At 52.5% G+C, this 22,277-nt stretch overlaps 1 protein-coding gene across 2 annotated transcripts in view; it reads right to left on the bottom strand.

Annotated features, from left to right (window-relative positions):
- CSMD2 (CUB and Sushi multiple domains 2) overlaps positions 1-22,277 on the bottom strand; it is a 678,038-nt gene that overhangs the window by 263,516 nt on the left and 392,245 nt on the right. For both annotated transcript variants that reach the window (XM_068966215.1, XM_068966217.1), the window contains exons 11-13: positions 20,940-21,043; positions 17,552-17,664; positions 500-682 (exon numbers count right to left, since the gene is read on the bottom strand). In XM_068966215.1, coding sequence (XP_068822316.1) covers positions 500-682; positions 17,552-17,664; positions 20,940-21,043 — 400 coding nt within the window. The remainder of the gene's footprint in view (positions 1-499; positions 683-17,551; positions 17,665-20,939; positions 21,044-22,277) is intronic.

The following is a 22,277-nucleotide window of genomic DNA, read 5'->3' as shown; positions in this document are numbered from 1 at the left end:
TCCCAAAGATCAACAATTCAAAGACAGCTGGATCCCAACCCCTCCCTACATCTGATGCAAGAGGAAGCAATTGGATGAAACCCGCATGTCCCGGCACGGCCATGGTATCCCACAGTACCCCCAGGCTGGCAGAGCGTCTAGAGTCTTATGAACTTTACCAGCACCTTCCACCCTGACTCGACTGTGTGGCGTCACCGACAACTAGAACAGTGAGGAGGAAACGTCTGGGTTTGACAGTGCTTGCAAGGGTCACCAGGGAGAGGAAGGCGGTGTCGAAGAAGCCCCAGATGTCAAGAGCAGTCACGCTCAGTGCCACACCATCTACATCACTGCCAGAAATGAGGACTCAGCCAGAGACGTTTCAAGAAAGAGAAGAAACCAACCAGAGTGAAACTGTGGTTACAACCCTACAAGGTTCCCAAGGATAGGGCCCCCAGATAAGCTAGGACATGGGTCCCTGGCTTCTGAGTAGAAGCGACCCCCCTCCCTGCTCACTTACACACGCAGCCTGGCTTCTTAGCCGACCACTGGTTATTCTTTTGGCACGTGATTGCCTTCTGCCCCACCAGCTCAAAGGCAGGCTGGCACTCAAACTGGAGGGTGTCCCCGTGGCGGAACCGGGAGCCTTCCCGCCGGCCGTAGGCAGGTACGCCGGGATCTCCGCAGCTGCCCTGCTCGATCTCTGCAAGAGAGGAGAGGAGAGAACAGACACACGTGGTGACTCCACACCGCCCGAGGCCGGGGCGCCACGCTGCACCTCCGCCACGAGGGCACGGCTCGGACAGACCCCGTGGGCGTCTGATGAGAAGCCCTGCAAGGTCCTGTTTAAAACAGCATCCTGGGAGGAATGGGCCCTCTGGCTCCGGGACTCCGCACCCATGAGGAGCCCTCCAGGTGCTTGGCTGTTTTCATTCTGGGAAGGTGGTTGTACGTTCCCTGTGAGACACCGTCCTAGGGATTCACGGGTTCACAGGGTTTGGAGCCTTCTTTCCTGACTGGACTCTGCATTCAGATTACGCCTGTTCCCTGGTAGGTTTCAGGCTCAGTCCCTTCCTGAGCAGTGAAGGTAAGAACAGGAATGGGAGGGAGGCTGCCTTTGTGCACCCAGAGATGATGTGAGAATCAATATCCACTGCCTTCTGACCTGGAAGCACTTTCACGAAGATATATTTTTAATTCTGTTTGAGACAGGAGCCGGTAAAATGGAAAAACACAGGACTCATCAAGTGTGCTTCTAAAGTTCATGGGATCCAACAGTGGTGAGTCCCACAGGCAGTGGGTGGCCCCAGACAGCTCTGGAGGTCTGGGCTCAGGGGCGTGATGGGTGGACGGGCTGGCGGGAGAGTCAGTCAGGACTGAGACACCCCGGGGAAGTCCTCTGTCCTGGCCACGGCCCTGGAGTTTCCTCCAGAGTCGGCCCCCACTTCTCCGAGCTTGGTGCCGTGAGAGATGAAGAGCAGGGGCGGAGGAGGGGAGGCGGTGGGGAGGAGGAGCTCGGTTCCCAGGGAGGAGGGCACCCCGCAGGAAGGACCCCGAGTCATGAAAGAAGTGACCGATGGTGAGGCGAGGACCGCAGGAGCCCTGGGACTCAGGGGCCGGGGGTAGTGGGAGTGTTTGGGCACCTTCCCAGGACTGTCAGGCCAAGGCGACCCGGCCTTTTCCGTGGGCACCGCTATGGGCTGTCGGAGTCACAGTCCCCAGAGCTGCTGTGCATGGCCTGACAGAGGTGATTCTGCAAAAAACTCTCTCACCGCAGCTGTTGGGTCCTGCGTGCAGATCAGGCGAGCCCCAGGCACTGTTGCCTTATCTGGACGGTGACCGTGAATACTGCCACCATCATGGTCCCCCTCCCCCAAGCCAGGGCCTCCAGCCCACTGCTGAGAGCAGGCAGAACAAGGTACTCTTTCGCTGGGATTGCGTGAGTGTGCGTGTATGTGTGTGCAAGAGAGAGTCAGAGTGTGTGTGTATGTGTGAGAGAGCGTGTGTGTATGTTAGAATCAAAGTGTGTATATGAGAAAGAGAGATAGTGTGTATGAGAGAGAAAGTCAGTGTGTGTGTGTGCATGTATGTGTGTGAGAGAGAGATCTAAGTCAGACAGCTCTTGCTGTCCTTGGCTTCAGGGAAAAGAGGGTCTGCGTGACCAGGCATGAGGCCTGAGGACTCCAGTGAGGGTCAGCTCGCCCTCCTCTCATCTCAGGCATGCCCCTGATGGCTCCCTCTACACACGCTTGAAAGCACAAGCCAGCCCTCCCCTGAAGCCAGCTCTCCTGCCAGGCTTGGGGGAGCGCGGCCATGGAGGTGCTCCCGGGAAGGTGGCCTCTCTGCTCCAGGTCGTGGAGCCCCAGGAGACCTGAAGAAATGGAAGCAGGGGCCCCGAGACAAGCCAGCCTGGAGGAGTGAGAGGCGAGGCCCCCCTCCTCCCTGCGCTGTCCCTAGGCATGCTGTCGCAGGGACACGGGGCCTTGGTGAAGACTTTCACTGCGGGCCCTCTGAGAGCCGGAGGAAGTCACCCACGTGTGAAGACAGAGCTGGAACTCCCTGTCTGGGAGGGGACCCAGGTGTGAGGCATCCTGGGGAGGCCCCGGTGTGCTGCAGAAGAGGTGAATGTGGGTCTGCCTGCCTGCGCCCCAGACCACACCAGCTAGTCTGGGGGTGTGATCAGCTTGAGAGAACAAGCATCCTGGGGGGAGGAGGGAAGTCACTCTGCTCTCTCCACTCTGAAGGCCTGGCCCCGTCCACAACCATTCCATTCTGGCTGCTGTCAGTGTGATCAGAAGCATAGAGTGAGCACCTACTACGTGCCAGTCTCTGTGCCAGACACTTGGGACCTGGACGTGGGCTCTGGTCCCAAAGACTAAACCGTCTGGACCAGGAAGCTAGTATTCATGATACAGGTGCACACAGCTCACGCTGGAAAGGTGGGGCTGGAGATGGGGTGCGGGTGATGGGTGCAGAATTTCAGGGAGCAGCAGGCACTCAGCCATCTAGGCAAACATGATCTTAGTGCAGCGTCTTGATTTTTAGAAAATCAAGATTGATGCCTATAAATCAAATCCAACAGGAAGAGAGATACTAGAACTTAATAAAAAGACCAGATCTGACTCAGCACTTGATCACTCACCTTGCTTGCCTCATCCTAGTCCTAGGCATCAGAGTCATTATTGAATTTTTTTTTTTTAAATTTTGGATATTTTGCATTCATCTTGGTTTTTAAAGACTAGAACAGTAAAATATTGAGCTGGCCAAAATGTTATTCACACTTCTCCATAAGAGGTTATGGAAAAACCTAACATGAATTTTTGCCAATCCAACATTATTTATTGCTGAGTTCTTTGGTGCCCCCACGCCTCTCTCTTCTCAGCCCAGTCTCAGCCCAGGCATCAGGGGAGACTTCTTGGAGGAGGTGACATCTAAGCTGAGGCCTGAAGTCTGTGTGGGAGCCAACAGGTAAAAAGAACAAGTGGGATTCGTTGTAGTAATATTCATAACAGCCAAGACCTAGAAACAACCTACGTGACCACTGATGGATGAATGGATAAAGAAACTTCAGCATACATGCACATTGGGATGTTTTCAGCCACAAAGAAGGAAATTCTGCCATTTGTGACGTGGATGAACCTTGTGGGAGTTATGCTAAGTGGAATAAGTCAGAGAAAGACAAATGCCAGATGATCTCACTTATAAGTGGAATCTAAAAAAAAAAAAAAAGAACTCACAGAAACAGCAGAATGATGTTGTGGGTGGAGGGGTGGACGTGTGGAAGTGGGGAAATGGGTACAGGTGTTTCAAAGACACAAAATTCCAAATATAAGATGGACAAGTCAGGGGAGGTGCCGCACAGCATGGTGATTCTGGTTAATGACACTGTTGTTGCATTCTTGTAAGTTACTAAGAGAGTGGATCTTAAAAGTCTTCAACACACACACACACATTGTAAGGTGATGCGTGATGGGTGTATTAACTAACCTTCCTGTGGTAATCATTTCACAATATATGCACATATTTAATCAACACGTTGTTCACCTCAAATTGACACAATGTTGTGTGTTAATTATCTCAGTAAAGTTGGGAAAAAGAGAAAGGCATTAGTGGGAGGGAGAGGAGAGGAAGGACCTTTCCTGTGCTGCAGGAGCCCGACTAGAGGCACAGAGGTCAGGCTGTTGGCAGGACTGCAACCCTAGCAGGGACAGCAACTCATCCCTGTGATCACAACGGATCAGCAGTTCTGACGACGTGCTGGTGGCCGCTCGGAGCACTTCACACACGGTTGACTCCTTTCATCCTTACAGTGCTGCTGTAAGCTAGGTACTACCGTTCCCATCTTAAAGGTGAGGAAACCGCGGCACAGAGAGGTCATGCAATTACCCAAGGTCATATAGCCTGGAAATGGTGGATCTAAGGTCCAAACCCAGTTTGTACGGTTCCAGGGCTCTTCACCACCATGCCACATTGCCTTTCTATAAGCACGAGTACTTTCCACAAGGTGATGAGACGTGAGACGGGAAGAGGCAGACAGGGTCAACCCACAAAAGGGCCTGTGTGGCCTACTGATGAGACTGGACTTCAGAGTGTAGGCAATGGCAGAGGGTGGGGACTCGAGAAAGGGTTTCATTTCACTAGGCATCTCATAATGTGGATTTTAAACGGTCACCCTGACTGCTGCCTGGAGAATGATCTGGGGGTAGTGATTCTGGAGGCAGGGAGATCACTCACTCACTCAACAAGCATTGGAGCGTCTACTTAGGGTGATCCTCTGCACTGGGCACTGGGGCTGGGCAGGGTGTGCAGAGCACATGGCAGACACAGGTCCTGCTGCCTGGAGCTTCCTTTCTAGAGGGAGGCTCCTGATCTCTGGGGGCTGTGTGGAAGTTTAGAAAGGAGTGGCCGCAGGGGAGTGGAAGGAGCTCACTGGTTACTGGCAGGAGGCCGAGTGTAACAACGGGGCCAGCACAGGGTGGGAGAAGGGGAAGATGATCCCCAAAGAGGAGATGACTCGTGAAGAAAGCGCTTCTTCAAAGTGAACAAATAGAGAGAAGTCAGGTGGCAACTTACGAGGACTGTGGACTTGAGGGGGCAGTGGAGCAGGGTTTTTAAGGTTGAATGACTTGAGGGGGCAGTGGAGCAGGGTTTTTAAGGTTGAATGAACTAGACTGTAATTACATGATGGGGAAGGGGAGAGAGGGAGAGACAGAGATGGAGAATATGACTGAATGAGAGACACTGAATGGTCAGCTGAAATGGACAGTGACAGCGTGAGGTTCTGGAGAAGGCAGGAGGCCTGGGACCAGTGCATGCCTTAGAGATCAGGAAGCGCCCCTTCCCTCGTGATGCTGGGAGGGCAGAGGTGACCACAGCGACCTTTCAGGAAGGAGAGCAGGAGGCTGAAGGAGCTCTTGTGATGACACAGGCTCTACATTACAAGCGGAGGAGGAGGATGGGTCATGACGTTTGCTGAAGGCAGGGGACCACTCGTGGGGAACAGGAGGCAGTGCTGAGCAGAATGTCTGCCACAGTCCCCTGGAGAAGACGATGCATGGCCATGGACCCCGGGTCCACGGAGGGGCTCAGCTCGTCTTCAGGGACACCTGTGAGCAGGGCTGTGTGGCTTGTCCCAGAGCCCTCGTATTCTGGTTCACGTGCACGTGGAGAGAAGGAAGGGCAGTGGGCAGGGAGGTGAGGCTATTGATCAAAGGACAGCTGATGGGTGATGCTAGGGCCCGAGGCTGATGGTGGAAGGTCGTGAACAGAGTAGGCGGGGGAGGGGATGGGGAATGGAGAAGCCAAGAGAAAGATGTGAACGGAGTAGAGGGAGGAGGGAGTGGAGGAGCGGGTGGAGGAGCAGAAGGCGAGGTGCGGAGAGCAAGGTCCTCACCCGCAGGAGGTGAGAGGGCTGAGAAACAAAAGCAAGTGACGGCAAGACTCAGGATGGAGAGGAAGAGGCTGGTGACCTGGACGAGGAGGGAGTGAGCAGCAGAGGTGGAGACAACCGATTCAAAGCAGAAAGGTGTGCATGTAGGTGGAAGGCACGGGAGAGCAAGCACACGAGCCCGCCTCTCAGGGGTCTGTGGACAGGAGCTGCCCGCTCTGGAGAGGGCTCCTAGGAACGGTGACCTCGGCGGAAGTCAGGTTTAAGGGTGCATTTGGTGAAGAGGTCCAAGACATTGAAGAGAGGGAAGTGCAGGCTACAGAATCAGGATTGGGTGGGGAGAGAGGAAGAACAGAGAGGGTGGCTCGAGAGTGCCTTTTGGAAGACTGAGGGCCTGGGGGCTGGCCCTCAGACACCCCATGTCTTGATCTAGACCTTCCCTCCAAACCCAGGGTCAACCCCTGCTGGAAACACACGGGAACCAAGTCCCCATTGCCCTTCTGCTGGAAGAGGCACGGGAACCTGACCCTCCTGGCTGATGCCGACCAAATCTGAGGTCAGAGCCCAGAACTGAATCCCTAAGTCAAATTCTGACTTGGAGAAGATCATGCATGCAGATTCGTTATCTGGCTTAACAGAATTCTATTTTAAAAGTGTTTATCATCTCCCTCCCTCCTTTTGCCGATCAGAAGTGAGCTGGCGAACACCAGATGTGAGCTTCAAGGATCCTCAGAATTCCATCTCCACCTGCGTATCCGCTTTCCCTCTTCTCTGCTGTTTTATCCCTGTCGTCTGTGATCAACCGTACCATCTTCTCCCCAGGTTTTCCCATTTCTAATACCAAATTGGAATCCTCTTTTATGACAACATCTGTAGAAAAGGAGCTGTGTCTTGTGTCTCTATAAATTCACTATTTGATGAGCTCCAAGAAGGGAGTGCCACACGGAGGGAGAGGGGCAGTGAGTGTGAGCTAGGATTCATGGTCTTTCCAATGGGGTGGGACGCCATTCATTCCTTCATTGATTCACTGCCCCCTCGGCCTGGGCTACAGCGTCCTCTCCTCCCTGAGGTCCCAGGGCCCACTGCTCATGTGACAGACTTCAGCCTAAGACGTCACCTCCTCCGAGCTCTTTCCCTAACCAGGCTCCCGAGATGCCTCCCTTTTCCTTTGCCGTCTTTGCACTCTGGTCTTTCCTTTGTGCACGGATTTGTAAGTATCTCTTCAGTAGTTACTTTTCCAGACACTGCACATGTAGCAGGGAAAGAAAAGAGCAAAACCCTTCGCCTTCCTGGAGCTTACTGTCTGTGGAGCGTCAGGAACAAGCAGATTCACGCCACAGCCCCTTGGTGCCCCGCTGGCCGCCAGGTGGCCTCCTCGGTGCTCCTCTCCCCACCCCCTGGGACGTAAGCCCTGCAGAGGCAGGCATGGTTTATGCATTGTTGATCTCTTAGTACAGTGCCTGGAGAACAGAGCACGCTGCTCAGTGTGTGAGCACAGCTGATATGTGTTGCACGGGAACCGTGCCAAATGCCAGGCTCAGTGCTAACGATGCAGAACTGCCCGACCCACGGCCCCCTGCCCCTGCCCACTCACAGTCAGGTGGGGCTAGAGATAGTCACAGTGTACACGTGGGATGCACCTTATCACACCACCCAAGCAGGTGTAGTGAGGCAGCTCCGACTCAGCCTGGGGCTGGGAGAAGCGGAAAGACTATGGAAGTTCCCCAGGCAGACAGGGGAATCAGCCCTTGCTGACCACTTCCTGGTGGTTCCTCTTTGCACCGTCTGTTCTCCGGCCCATCCCTTGTTGCCTCAGCCCCCTTCTCCTAATTTCTCACCTGGGCATGTCATCAAGCAAAAACTGTTCCCTGCCCCTCCCCTGGACTCCGTACTCTGCAAAGCAGTGCGAGATCGCTAGTAACAAACATCTGATCATTAGTGTGCCCTGCTCATTGAGTCTCCCATGGCTTCCCATAACCCACAGATGAAAACCCTAACTTCTTGGCATGGCAGGACCTTTGCTAACCCCTCCCACCCTGGCTCCATCTTTGTCCATCTTCGACCTTGAGATTTAAACACCATAAAAAGGAGCCACCTGCAGGGAGGCAAAATAATGCCAGGATGACAAGCAGGGCTCTGAAGTCAGAAAGTCCTGGGTCTGTATCCTGGCTCTGACACTAAGGAGTAGGCCTTGGGTACCTTTCCTATTCTCCCTGAGCCCTAGGTTTGTCACCTGTAATATGGAAATGGTAATAATAACAGCCACCTTGCAGCATTGTTTTGAGGATTAAATGAGTATAGGAATATCAGACAACTGTCAAAATGTCTAGCACGTGGCACGTAACCAGTAGCCAGGAGGGGTTTCCTCAAGGTCATTACTGGCCTGTTGCTGGCAGATTCCAGCCGGCTCACACAAGGCCCTAAGTTGGTACCTGCTGTCTGCTCGTCCTTAATGAACACCCCCTGCTTGTCTGTCAGACAAAGAATCTTCTTTCAGTGTCAGCTCAAGTGGTTCCCACTTGGGGATGTGCCCTTGAATCATTCAGGCAGACTTAGCTTGCCCTCTTGCTCTCTCTCTCTGTCACTCCCAGCCTCCCTTGGACAATTTATTTATTTCTTTATTTTGAAGAACAGAAGTTCAGTGTGGCAGGAAGTGAGGATGAAAAGAGATGAGCCTGGAGAGATGGACTGAGGAGACCATGAAGAGCCCAGATCGGCTCCTTACAACCAGAAATCCCACCCCTTCTGTTCTTTGTATCTTCAGAACCAAGCACAGTGTCTTATGCATCCTGAGGGCTCCAGACCCGTTGTTCAACCAGCATAGTCTCCTGACAGGTGACCAGGACACCTTGGGTGCTTTAGACGACCTCTGGGCATGCCTGGATCCCATGGATTTCCTGGGAACCACGTCCCACTCCACATTTCTCCTGATGATGGGAAGGTCACAGTCAGGCAAGAGGCAGAGCGCGCCTGTCTGTGTGTCTCTGGGAATCTGGGCACCGTTCTCTGCACACAGTTGTCACAAATGGGATGGAGGTGTGGGTGGATGGGGTGCGTGACATTCGTCCCTCCCAGCTCCCTCCTCCATCACACTGTTACGGGTGTGTTCACAGGCTGAAGGACGCTGGGAAACGGGTGAATATGGTGAATACGGGCGAAGATCAACATAAAGAATATCCAGGTTGCCCCATACTGTTTGCATCAGCCCCAAACTGGAGCTTGCCATCTGCAAAACCCCATATATTCAAAGAATATATTTCATTGGCAGACTGTTGTAGTTTAGTTGCTAAGTCATTTCTGACTCTTTGTGATCCCATGGACTGTAGCCCACCAGGCTCCTCTGTTTATGGGATTTCCCAGGGAAGAATACTGGAGTGGGTGGCCATTTCCTCTTCCAGGGGATCTTCCTGACCCAGGGATAGAATCCACGTCTTCTGCATTGGCAGGCGGATTCTTTACAGGGGAGCCACCAGGGAGGCCCCTGCTGGCAGATTATTTCCTGCCAAGTTTTAATGGGGCAATACCCTCTGCTGTTTACCACCGCTAGCAAACCTCTGGGTCCTGGTGCCTGAGGAAGTGTTAAGGGTGCCATGGAAACTCAGTGAGCATCTTGGGACCATGCCTGATGTCATTCCTTGTTGAACCTGGAAAGTCTGGGCCTTTGAACTTGTGGGGGTAAAGCAAGAAGAGGGAGGGGTCCTGAAAGTTACAGACCTGGGGCTGAAAACGGCCACGTGCTTGGCACTCTGAAAAGGAAAGGCAGGGTCCAGAAAGGAGCGGAGTCAAGATGCTGGGCTGTCGCCCTCGGCCTCCTTTCAAGCTCAGCTCCAACGCCATCTCTTGCAGGGGCCCCCCCGATGCCCCCGCCAGCACTCAGTTCTGGAGAAGGGGATGAAGGCACCGCCTGCAGAGGGCTAGACTTGACCACCTCCTCCTGCTTGCTCTCAGACTTCATTCTGCGGAGGTTTTAGCTTCAGCCCTAGGCATGTGTCTGCTACGTTAGCCTGTTCTCCCTTGGGGATGTCAGATCAACTCCTTTCCATCCTACAACCAAGTTTTAGTTTCAGACATCATCTCCTCCAGGGAGCCTTCCCTGATGCCTTCGAGTATTGTTAGTGGCCCCTCCTTGCTACGTCCCATTTCCTCTGACTCTAGTGAAGACAGACTGTGACTTGGGTGAAGGCACAGCTTGTCTTTTTACCCTTGTATCCCCTTGCAGTCTGAACAGTGTCTGTAACATAATAGGGGCCTAGATGATGCTGAAAGCACAGGTGACCTTATTTCCAACGTGAGTTCCCTGGACTATTTGGCATCCTTCCTACATGATCGCTACCGCCCTGATCCTCCTTATCTCTAGGGTCAAGGTCCCAGCTCCTTCCTCCTCTGGGCCAGTCTCCTAGATTCCCCATGAGGCCACCAGATTCTAGGCTCCAAGTCAGGAGGCAAGGAGACTCCCAGATTGATGCTAAAACTTGTTAGCAAGTTGTATGTAATTTTATAATGTTTCTGGTAAGTGCTAATTGCCTGTTCCTTAAATATTTCTTGTTCTGCTGGGAAGCAGAGCATTTGCAACTGTGAATGCGCTTCCTACAGCTGGCTGCCCTCATGGAGGGGGCCTGAGTTTCTAAGATCCAAGGATGTGGATATTGACGGAGTTGGAGGCTCCTCCCTCACCCCGACCTGGGATTGTGACAAACAGAACAAGAAGAATTTCTGGGAAATAAATCCCTCAACTTTTTCCACCCAGGGGCTTGAACTTTTAATGGGTGGGGATGGTGATACTGTGGTACCACCTGCCTGCCCCAAGGAAGCTTCTCTCTACCTCAACTGGGGCACAAGGGGTATTGATGCTGATGGGGTCAGGTATACCTAGGGGAGATTTCTGCCCTCAAATGCCCCATGCCACCTGTGGGAACATTTGTATCCCTGCCAACCTCCCATCCCTGAGCCAAGGTGTCTTGTCCTGTATGGAATTTCCTAAGAGTTGGGACAAAAGGAGGCTAAGATGGGGGTGGAGGTAATGCTGAAGCTTTGGGCCATGAGTGTAGGTTGGAGGGAGAGTTTCAGGACTGGGGAGGCAGGGGAGGGGAGCAGGCTTTTAAGCTGAGTGTTTCCTAAATGCTAGGGCCCTAGGCTGGTGGCGCAGTGGTAAAGAATCTGCCTGCCGTTGCAGGAGGCGCAAAAGACGAGGGTTCGATCCCTGAGTCAGGAAGATCCCCTGGAGAAATGGCAACCCACTCCAGTGTTCTCGCCTGGAAAATTCCATGGGCAGAGGAGCCTGGCAGGTTACAGTCCAAAGGGATCACAAAGAATCAGACCTGAGTGGGCTACTGAGCATGCACACGCACGCACACACGCACACATGCACGCGCGCACACACATACACACACACACACACACACACACACACACACACACACACCCCACAGGCCCTATGCTGGGGGCATCACTGTATGGAGTTCTCTCAAGACTCCTGTGAGATGAATGCTTATCAGTCCTTCTTCACAGATGAGAAAGCTCAGGCTCAGGGAGGCTGAGGGATTTGCTTGAAGATCACACACACAGCCAGTGGCAGAACTCGATTGTAAACTGGGTTTGTCTGACCCCAGAGCCTATGGGGACAGTGGAGAATGTGGGCTCTTGGCACCTGAGTGCTGGGAGGTGGTAAAGCAGGCCAAAGGGAATTGAGAGGGTATAGGGGAAGGGTGCCTGACTGTGCCAGGCCCTGGGCTAGGTCCTGTAGGACCGGATACATCAATAAACTGTCATCTGCCTAGAATGGGCTTTTATAGGAGCCAGCATTTGGCTTGGAATTATCATCACAGAGGGCCTTGGATGCCATGTGAATGAGTGTTCTTTATCCTGAAAGCAGTGAGAAGTTGTCATCTGGGACTTCCCAGGTGGTCCAGTGTTTAAGAATCTGTCTTGCAATGCAGGGGATATGGGTTTGACCCTCGGTCAGGGAACTAAGATCCTACATGCTGTGGAGCACCTAAGCCTGTGTTCCACAACTGCAGAATCCTCAAAGTGCAAGGAAAAATTCTGCATAATGCAACAAAGATCCCATGCGCAGCACCTAAGACCCGATGGAGTCAAATAAGTAAATAAAAATTTTTTTAAAAAGGGTTTTTTTCTTTTTGTGTGTGTGTAGCAGGAACCATGCCAGATTTGGATTCTAGGAAGATCACTGAGCTGCCTGAGGCAGATGGCTGGGGCGGAGGGAGAGGTGACGAAGGCCTCGGTCACATCAGTGACAGAGGAGCCAGGATGCTACAGAAGAACTGACAGAATCTGGGGACCGAGTCAGAAATGGGAGAAGGAGGAAGCGGAAATGAGGCTGCGTGATGGCGTGGATGATGGCGCTGGGTATGGAGATGGGGTGAAGGGGGTGTAGGCGTGGGGTGGAGATGGAGAGCTTGGCTTTGGATGGTGTTATTGGACTGAAAGCTCGTGTCTCCCCAAATTCATATGTTGAAGTTCTAACCCCCAATGAGGCTGTATTTGGAGATGGGGCCTCTAAGGACGTAGTATAGGTTAAACAAGGCCATAGGGTGGGGCCCTGATCTGACAGGATTAGCGTCCTTATGAGAAGAGACAGCAGAGAGCTTGCACTCTTCTTCCCCCTCCATAGGCACACATCCAGGAAAGGCCTTCTGAGGACACAGTGAGCAGCCACCTGCAAGCCAGAAAGACATCTGCAGCCATCTGCAGCCAGCCCGGACCAGAGCCTGCATCAGCTGGTGCCCTGACCTTGAACTTCCAGCCTTCAGAATCGTGACAAAATAGAGTGCTGTTATTTAGGCTCCCCAGTCTACAGGGTTTGGTTATGGCAGCCAGAACAGGCCTAAGCCAGATGTGTTGGGCTTGAGATGTCCGAGGGGGAAGCTGTGGAAGATGCGTCACAGGTAGACTGATGTCTACTGGGGAGCAGATCTGAAAGTCCCCAGGGTTCAGGCTAGGCTGAAGCCATGTGAGTAGATGTGATCAATGGTGGAAGGTTCTAGAAAGAGGATGAAAGCTGAGGGCCTGAGAAGTGCCTGCCCTGAGGGAACCATGCAGGAGCTGAGAGGGAACAGCCAGGGAGAAGGAGAGGACCCAGGAAGCTGCAGGGAGGGAAGCCCAGAGCAGATGGAGGGACCAGTCACACCAGGGTTCCAGGGAACGTGGCCACCCACCTCTTCCACAAAGAAGGCATTGACTCATCGTGAAGGTGTGAGACCCTCAAACACAAGGTCAAAGGTGGAAGGATAAGAAGGGAAAGGCAGGCCCATCCCAACATGTAATCCTTCCTGGGCTCTTCTTCCTGCTGGACAAAGTGCCAACTCTTTCTGAAACCTTGATTGAGGCCCTTGGAGACAAGGATCTGCCTTCTGCACTTCTGCCTCCATAAGCTTCACCGTGGCCATCATGAACGACTTCCTTTCCCAGCCCGCCAAGGGAGTGAGGGGGCGGCAGGGACCCAGGACCAGGACTATCTGAGGAAGCACGGGACCCCTGGGGGACAGGCAGGAAGACTTGTGTCCCTGCAGAGGAGGGTGTACCCCAGAGTGGAGGACAGTGCTCATCAGGGCCTTTCTCGGCCTCCGGGGCATGGCACCTCTGTGCTCCAGGCAATGTGCCAGGAGCCTTTTGTAATCTCATTTCATAACACTGCACAACAGTGTGATACGGTCGACTTTAAGGTTGCACATCTGGGGCTGTGCTGGGATTCACCAGCTCGGGTCCAAGTCCAGAGTCCGTTCTATCTCCACAGAACCTACTCCCTCTGTACCCAGAACCTGGGTAGCTCCTGTGAGTTAGTGAGGCCTCTAGATGCCCAGACTCTCTTCTCTCTTCCTACTTTGTCATGGTTCTGAGAAGTCCTTCGGCCCACACTTAGTTTGTGATCAGCAGTCACATAGCATTATGTTTTTAGGTTAAGTCTACGTGCCCCTATTGTAACCTCAGCACCCAGCTTCATACAGGTCATGTATCAATCAATACTGAGTGAAATGGACAAATGACTTCATCCAATCTCTAGTAACAAGGAACTGTGGCCCACTTGATTAGGGCAGAACTTTGGTTTCCATAAAGATTTTGTAAGGAATTGAACTTTTGCAACTTTGGAGGGCTCCTGGTATAAGAGGAAAATTATGGGCTTTGAAGCCAGAGAGACTGGGGTCGAATCTCAACTCTGCCAGGTCCCACACTTCTGTATGACCCTGGGCAGGTCACTTACCCTCTGAGTCTCCGATTCCTCTTCTATAAAAGAGCAGCCATCATCATACAGTTGCGATTATGGAATGAGATGAAGTGGTACTTTTCACACTAGTGCTTAGCCACAAATTCCCTCTTAAAAGAGGGCTTAGAGGAGGAGACGGAGGCGGGGTCAGAGGCCTCCCTGCTGGGCATCCCCATCCCCACATGTGAGTGGCCCCCAAGGGATCTCAAGTCTTTGCCTGACACTGTTTGTGCAACAAACATTCAATGAGACAGTGAATGTTCAGCTTCTGGTATATCACAGGCTCTCCACAAACGATGGGCCCCTTTCTTTTAAAAGGAAATCACACCAAATGAACCCAATTCCCCTTTCCCACATAACAACCCTTCAGATATTTGGACACAGCTCTCAACTCTCCCCTGAGTTCACTTTTCCCTGAATAAGCATTCAGGGGGCTGTTAACCTCTCTCACGGGGTTTGACTTGAAGTCCTCTCCTTATTCATCTCAAGCTGGGGTCTCCACATCTCTGCCCATTTCTCTGATGCCTGATCAGAATAGAATCAAGAATCAGTCACTCCCTGGGATAAATTCTAGTAGCCAATTTTTGAACAGTCAAACAGGACTTGATATTTCTCCCCATTTCATCTTATCCTGGTACTTTAGCCAACTGCTCCACCCTGTCGAGCTCTTTCTGCATGCTGTTTGCTGACTGTAGCGACCATCATCCATCTCAAACTCCTGTGACTTTGGTCTTATTCAAGCCATGAATAAGATTCGGAAAGATTTGGGAGTAAGATGGAAAGATCTGGGAAGGTGGATGGCGCAGAATCATTCCTCCTCACTTTTGGTAACTGCTAAACATCTACGCAACTTCCAAAATGGGGAAACCTAGAAACTTTGAGTCTAAATCCACTCCCATGTCCAAAGAAGTGAGTGGCAGAGCTTGGGCCTGAATCAAGGTCTCTTGATTTCTCGTCTGGGACTCTTTCCTGCATATATATAACTTTCTGTGCCAGAAGAGCACATTCATTTAACTACCTCTGTACTCACTCGCTGCTGCTGCTGCTGCTACTGCTAAGTCGCTTCAGTCGTGTCCAACTCTGTGTGACGCCACAGACGGCAGCCCACCAGGCTCCCCCGTCCCTGGGATTCTTCAGGCAAGAACACTGGAATGGGTTGCCATTTCCTTCTCCAATGTGTGAAAGTGAAAAGTAAAAATGAGGTTGCTCAGTCGTGTCTGACTCAGCAACCCCATGGACTGCAGCCCACCAGGCTACTCCGTCCATGGGGTTTTCCACGCAAGAGTACTGGAGTGGGGTGCCATCGCCTTCTCCAGTACTCACTCACTAGTTACTCGCTAACCACCTCATAATTTGCAACGCTGTCCCCAATGGCCTGTTATTATCTCCATTTCACACATGAAGAAACAGAGCCCTGGAGAGGCTAGAAAGGGACAGAATCAGGATTTGAACTTAGCACAGGTCACCCAGTAGGTGTTCTCTGTCTGCTGGTCTATCTCACTCAGAGGTGTGCTTCCTATGCTGAGGACAGTTCCTTTATCATCCTGACCCCAGTGGGCATCAAGGTGTGACAGTGTTCCTGCAGGAAAGAAGGACTAGCCTCCTGTTATGGGTTGAATCGTGTTCTCCAGAAAAGATGTGTTGAATCCTTACCCCCTGGTCCCTGTGTATGTGACCTTCCTTGGAAATAGGGTCTTTGCAGACGTAATCAGGTTAAGATGGTGAGTCCTCAATCCAGTATGTCTGATGTCCCATGGGAAGAGCAGAGAGACTCTTGGGGATGTGCGACATGAGGGGCAGAGATTAGAATGAGGCAGCTACAAGCTAAGGATCGCCGGCCACCACCAGAAGCCAGGAAGAAGCAAGGAAGGGGTCTACCTAGAATCTCACGGGGGAGCATGGCCCTCCTGACACCTTGAGTTCAGACTTCCAGCCTCTAGAACTGTGACGGAATAAACTTCTGTTGTTGAAATCACCCAGCTGGCGGTGGTTTGTTAGGGCAGCCCTTAGGGGATGAATACGCTCCCTGTGTCCGAAGTGTGGTCACAGAGTCCAGTCCTCAGGAAGAGCCCTTGGTCCACAGGAGGTGCGAGGTACCCTGGGTGGAGTGGGAGCCCTTTGGAGTTGCTCCCCCTACAGGGTCCTGTGTGGGCTTCTCAGGTGGCTCAGTGGGTAAAGAATCTGCCTGCAACGCAGGGGATGTAGGTTTGATCCTGGGTTGGGAAGATCCCCTAGAGGAGGGCATGGCAACCCACTCCAGTATTCTTGCCTGGAGAATCCCAAGGACAAAGGAGCCTGGTGGGCTATGGTCCGTGGGGTGGCCAAGAATTGAACATGACTGAAGCAACTCAGCATGCATGCATACACGCAGCATTCACAGGGTCCGCTGGAGAAGGACACCATCTCTCAATGAGGTGGGGAAGGGTGCCCCCCTCCCCAGAAGCCACCTCCTGTCTGGTAGCCACCTCATCATTATAGACTCACAACTCACTTTCTTGATAAAGCCTTTCCTGACACCCCAGAAAGGATGACCACCCCTTCTCTGTGCTCCCACTGGCTCTGTTGGCCATGATGACCTTGCTTTAATAATAGCTTATTTGTACAGGAAGCTCAGCTCAGTGCTCTGTGATGACCTAGGGGGCAGGATGGGGCTGGGGTGGGAGGGAGGTCCAAGAGGGAAGGGGATATATGTATGCGTATGGCTGATCCACTTCATTGTATAGCAGAAACTAACACAACGCTGTAAAGGAGCTCATTTGTTTTTTCCTCTGACCATGCATGTCAGGTCCTTTACGGGGAAGGTCTCGATCTGCTCCATCTGCTCCCCGAGCGCTAGTCTAGGGTCTGATACCTAACAAGGCCTTCTCAAAGACTTGGGGGTGTTGTGATGGGGATCTTTCTGTGGGGGTCTGTGTTGGCAGTCATCCGCCATCAGGTTTGACTGTATATAAAGATGAATGATGGCGACAGTATCTCTTGGAGCCCAGATTGCTGTTCCCTTAGTGCCTATTCCCACCAAGCGATGAAGGTCACCTTCGTCTGCACCTCCTCAGGTCACCAATGGTGTGTGTCTGTGCATACAGTCACTCATCACCATGACAGCCAAATAGCATAGCTTGGGAAGCTACTGTCTCCAGTCCGAACATTTCAAAAAGTAAAGTAAGGCTCAGAAAGTTTATGAGGACTTGCAAAGGTCTACACAGGCCAGGTGTGAATCAGGGGGGGAACTGATGTTGTGCCTGGTGCTGTGAGCCAGCACTTTAAGTGACTGGCCCCAGATAATCCTCAAAACAGCCAAGAAGGCCCATTGGACCAAGGAGGAGGCTGGGGCTCAGAGAAGTTGAATAACATGTCTAAGGAGAGGAACCTAGTACAAGGCAGAGCCAGGATTCGAACCCAGGCTCTGCTGACTCCAAGAGACCCCAAGTGTCTGACTCATTGGCTCCCCCACGGCAGTCAGTTACCTTCATAAGAAGCCTTGAAGCCCAAGGAGCTGCCACTGCCATCTGTCTGGAAGAGGAGCCACATTTGATGGTTGGTGCTGACGATGAGATCTGGGACCGATGTACCTGTCAGGCTGTCAGGAAAGAGAGATTTAGAGGTGTGAACCCACCGTGGAACCCCAACGGAAAGACTGTGTGATTGACGGCATCTAAAGGAACATCGAGGAGCCAGGGTCACTAGGGTGAATCCTGGGTCCCACTGTTGCTGGCTCACGTGCTAGGAGACTCAGGACTGCTCCCCTCTGCACAGGCCGAGTTGCTTCTGCACCGCGACTCCCCTCCCCAGACCCCTGGGCTCAGGGGAGATATCTGCGTCCTCACTTGCATAGGGAGGGATGGCTGGAGCCAGGTACAATCAAGGGGGTGTGTACATTCCTGCAACCTCCCATCTTTCATGTGAACGGGACTGCAGGGAAGACACAGACAGAAACCCATTTCCCCAGTCGGAACCCAGCCACTCCTTTTAATGAAGCATCTCTTTCCACTCCAGCATCAGAAAGCGAGGCTTTAAGTGCAGCCCCCACCTTGGGCAACACTCCTTTTGAAAAAACAAGTTTAGACATGGCGAGGATTCTGATTCAACTCGCATTCACCAGGTACCTACCCAAGCCAGACCATTTCCCTTCCATTATCTCATTTAGTGTCCCCACAGCCCAGCGAGGTAGGGGTTGTGTTACCCCCATTGTACAGATGAGAAGATGGAGGTACAAAATGGGCAGTAGCTTTCCCAAGGTCAGCCTGCTGGAGAGTGGCAGGGTCAGAGTCCACTGTGTAGGCTGGGGTACTCAGAAGAAACCTGACTTCCTTTTTCTGCTGAGACCAGACAAATCTCCAGCACAGATGGGGTGTGGGAGGCTGGGGAGGGGTGGTTAGATTAATGAGCTCTAATCTCTGCTCCACCATAGGGTCTCAAAGCTTGAGGGGGCGCTGAGCTGATTGCAGAGAGATGATCGGTACAACATGAATGCTGTGGGGATAAAGCAGGGGTAGACTGCCTGGGATACACTAGCCTGGCCCATGTGACATCCCTGGCCTGGGGACCCTGACATTCTGCAATGATGGGGACCCTGAGATTCTGCAGTGAGTAAGGAATGACCCCAGGAGAGTGGTGAGTAAGGGAGAAGACAGGCTTCTGCTTTTCTTCTGCGTGACCCTATGATGACAACGAGCAATCATTTTGCGTTGTTTCCCTGAAGTTTTTTAAAATTTATTTTAATTAGAGGATTTCACAACACTGTGATGGCCCAGCCACATATCGTTCCTGAGGTTTTGAACTTGACACTGGTCTAAAGAGATCTGAGGGTGGTGGGAGAGTCTCTGGGCTGCTGCAGAACTTGTTGGGATCTCATTCAAGCTAGACTGGTCCAGAGACCTGGGTGCAAGCCATGGACCTGCCATTCGTTTGCTGTGGGACCCCGGGCAAGTGGCTGAGCCTCTCTGCGCTTTTTCACTCCATATAAATGAGGGGTTGAATTGTATGATCCCCAGTCTTTTCAGCTCTGCTGTTCTAAGGTTTTCTCTATGACAAAGCACCCTGGGGCATGAAGGAGACAGAGTGGGATCCTGGCCTCTTGGGTACACTGAGCTGATGTATCACACAGGTCAGCACACCAGGGCAGGTGAGTGGTGGGGACACACTGAGAAGAGGGGAGGCGTTGAGTGTGGTGGGTAAACTATATGACAACCTGATGGGGCCACAGAGAACCCAGATATCTGGCCGAACACAATTCTGGGTATTTCTATGAGGGTGTTTCTGGATGAGATTAGGATTTAAAGTGGAACTGAGTAAAGCAGATTGCCCTCCCCAGTGAAGGTGGGCCTCATCCAATCAGTTGAAGATCTGAATAGAACAATAGAGGTGGACTCTCTCCCAAGTGAAAGAGAATGCTTCCTGCCTGCCTGCCTTTCAGCTAGGACACTGTTCCCGCCCTGCACGTGAACTGAACCTCAGCTTTTCCTGGGTCTTGAGCCTGCTGGCCTTTGCTCTAGAACTCCATCATCAGCTCTCCTGGGTCTCCAGCTTGCTGACTCAGCCTGCAGGTCTTGGGACTTGTCAGTTCCCATTATCATATAATAAATCCTTTTCTTCATACGTACATCCTATTGGTTGTTTCTTCGGAGAAGCCTGAATCCTGTTGGCTGTTTCTTTGGAGAAACCTGATTACTACAGTGGAAAGCAGGCCGTGGGGAGGTTGCCCTTCAGGCTGGCATCCCATTCCTTTCTCTCAAGAGATTCTAAATCACCTAACATGTCACCTAACATGCCAGGGGACCTCATTCAACTGCCCTAAGAGGATCTTTCCTGGTAGATGTGGGGAAGGTATGAGAAGCACCCAGAACTGAACAGCTTCTGGACAAGTCAGATATTACAAAATGGTCATTTTTTGCTCAGCATTATGACCAGAGGGCGTTGGCTAGGAGCGTGTATGGCAATAGCATGGGATGCTATCCTTGACCAAAATCGAAAGACACGAACTCAAGTGCTAGTTCTGCCGCCAACCACCTTTGCACCCTTTGGGCCTCAGTTTCTCCACCTGTTAAATGGGATAATAGCACCTTCCTCACAGGGGTCCTGTGGGAATTAAATGAGATAACTGATGTGTCTGGGCACACAGTAGGCACCAAATGTATGTGAAATCTCCCCTCCTTCTTGGCAGGGGAGGTGGACGAGGTCAGGTCTGTCTATCTCTCTGACTCTGGGTCACACACACTGAATAGGAGCATACTCCCACTTTTAAGCCAGGCTAATCATGGTGGACAGAGGAGTCAAATGGCCCCCAACAGCTGAGTCCTGGTGTGATGAAACCCAGCACAGCCTGACACTATCCCCCGCCTTGACTAGACCATGCCATTCTAACCTTTCTGGGCTCAGAATATGCGGTCACTATGTCCACGTGGTCCCAATTCCCGGAAACCATCCATCTCCCAGACAGTTCTGAGCATGCGGGGAAATTAGCAAAACACTTCCACTACCTCTGTCTGCAGTCGGGCCACCACAGATGTACATGGCCTTGAGGAGAAACTCCTGGTGGCAGAAGCAGGGTCTGCATAGACACACACAGCCAAGTGCAAGCCAGGCATACACGCTGAATCCCTATCACCCTGGCTCCTGGGGAGCCAGGGTGCACACTTTCCCTGATCTTTCCTCCTGGGAAGTGCTCTGTTTTCCCTGGTAGGAGTAGAGAGATGGGCGGACTGCTGCTGAAGCCAGCAGCGCCGCAGGACACCTGTCCTGGTTATAGCAAGGTGGCAGGGAGTGTGGCAGGAAGACGCACCGGGCCCATCCCCCTGCCCTCAGCCAAGGCACACGTGCTCCTGACTTGCCCACCACATGCTCCGCATCACTCACATGTAGAGCACCGTTTTCTGGTCCCCGTCCTGCCCGCCGTCCCCGACCGTCAGGGTGTCATAACCCCTCTCCAGGTCAAACTCCTCGAAGGCCAGCTTGATCACCTGCGGAGGGAGCAGGCATTAGGCAGCAGGCAGGGGCCACCGGGAGAGCCTTCCTTGGCCTTGAAGACAGCAAGAAGCTCCATGTCCCGACGCTCAGAGCACCGTGACACCACCCCACGAAAGCCTCCATCCACAGCGAGCACTTGCGGGCCACCTTTTAGAGTGGGAACTTTTTCTCTTCTGGGCCACACAGCCTCTGGGGTTCCCTGATGTTTTCCAAATGGATCACAGCACATCTGGCCAATTCTGGGGGCTGTTGTGGCAACCCCAGGCACATCTGGCCAACTGCGAGATGATTAGACTCTGCCTTCACGCTTTAATGCACAGAAATCCCTGTGGAATTGGTGGCAAATTTTCAGGCCACATGTGGAATCTCAGCTATGTGGTCCCCGGGGACCTGCAGAAATTTCTCTCAGCCTCTCCTGTGCCCGCTTTTCCCCATGCACTTTGTCTATTTGTTGAATAAATGAATGCTCCAGGAAAGACATTTCGACAAGATTCTTCTCTCTTACTTGGTTTAGTCCTGCCTGCCACACGTATGTACTAAAGACCCACCACGTGCCAGCCTAGGAGGCAGGGTTTCAGTGGTCAGCACGACATGATCCCTGCTTTCGGTGAGGAGGGAGAGAGAAAAACAAACCGATAATCACAACCCCAGGTGACAGATGCTACTTGAAGCCTGCAGCTCACCCAGCCTGCGGTGAGGGGAGGAGAGGAGGCTGTTTGTGATGAGGATGGGGTAGGTCCTGAGAGTTCTGACAGCTCTGGAAGACTGTCAGGTCCAAAGGGGATGGTGGGAGAGGCAGGGGTCAGGTGCAGAAGGCCTGAGCTGTGGCTGAGATGGAACATTCCAGAACAAGCGCTCAGTGTCTATCAGTGCAGGTCTGGACACTGAACATAGTGGCCGGCTGCCTCTCTCTGGGGGACAATGTGATTGGGCCTTCAGTGCAAGAAGGCGACTCAGAACATCTAGAACTTGAGAAGGCTGCCTGCGGCCAGGTGCTCATAGCCTCCCCTGCCCCAGGGAGCTGCATTCATCTTGAGGGAGCAGCGGCAGGAGAGTGGTCCACAGTGGGTGACAGGGACACTCAGGCGTTGGAGGAGGACATTGGTCTGGCGGCTTGTGTGCACACTGACACAGCAGCAGTGAAGCCCAGGTGGTGAGGATGGTTCCAGGCTTCAGGGGCAGTGAGCTGAGTGATGCAGCAGGGTGATGCAGATGGAAGAGAGAGTC

This window comes from Capricornis sumatraensis, chromosome 2 (assembly GCF_032405125.1).
Source record: "Capricornis sumatraensis isolate serow.1 chromosome 2, serow.2, whole genome shotgun sequence".
Taxonomy (NCBI): domain Eukaryota; kingdom Metazoa; phylum Chordata; class Mammalia; order Artiodactyla; family Bovidae; genus Capricornis; species Capricornis sumatraensis.
The sequence above is the reverse complement of the archived record's forward strand: the minus strand, read 5'-3'. Positions and strand labels throughout refer to the sequence as shown.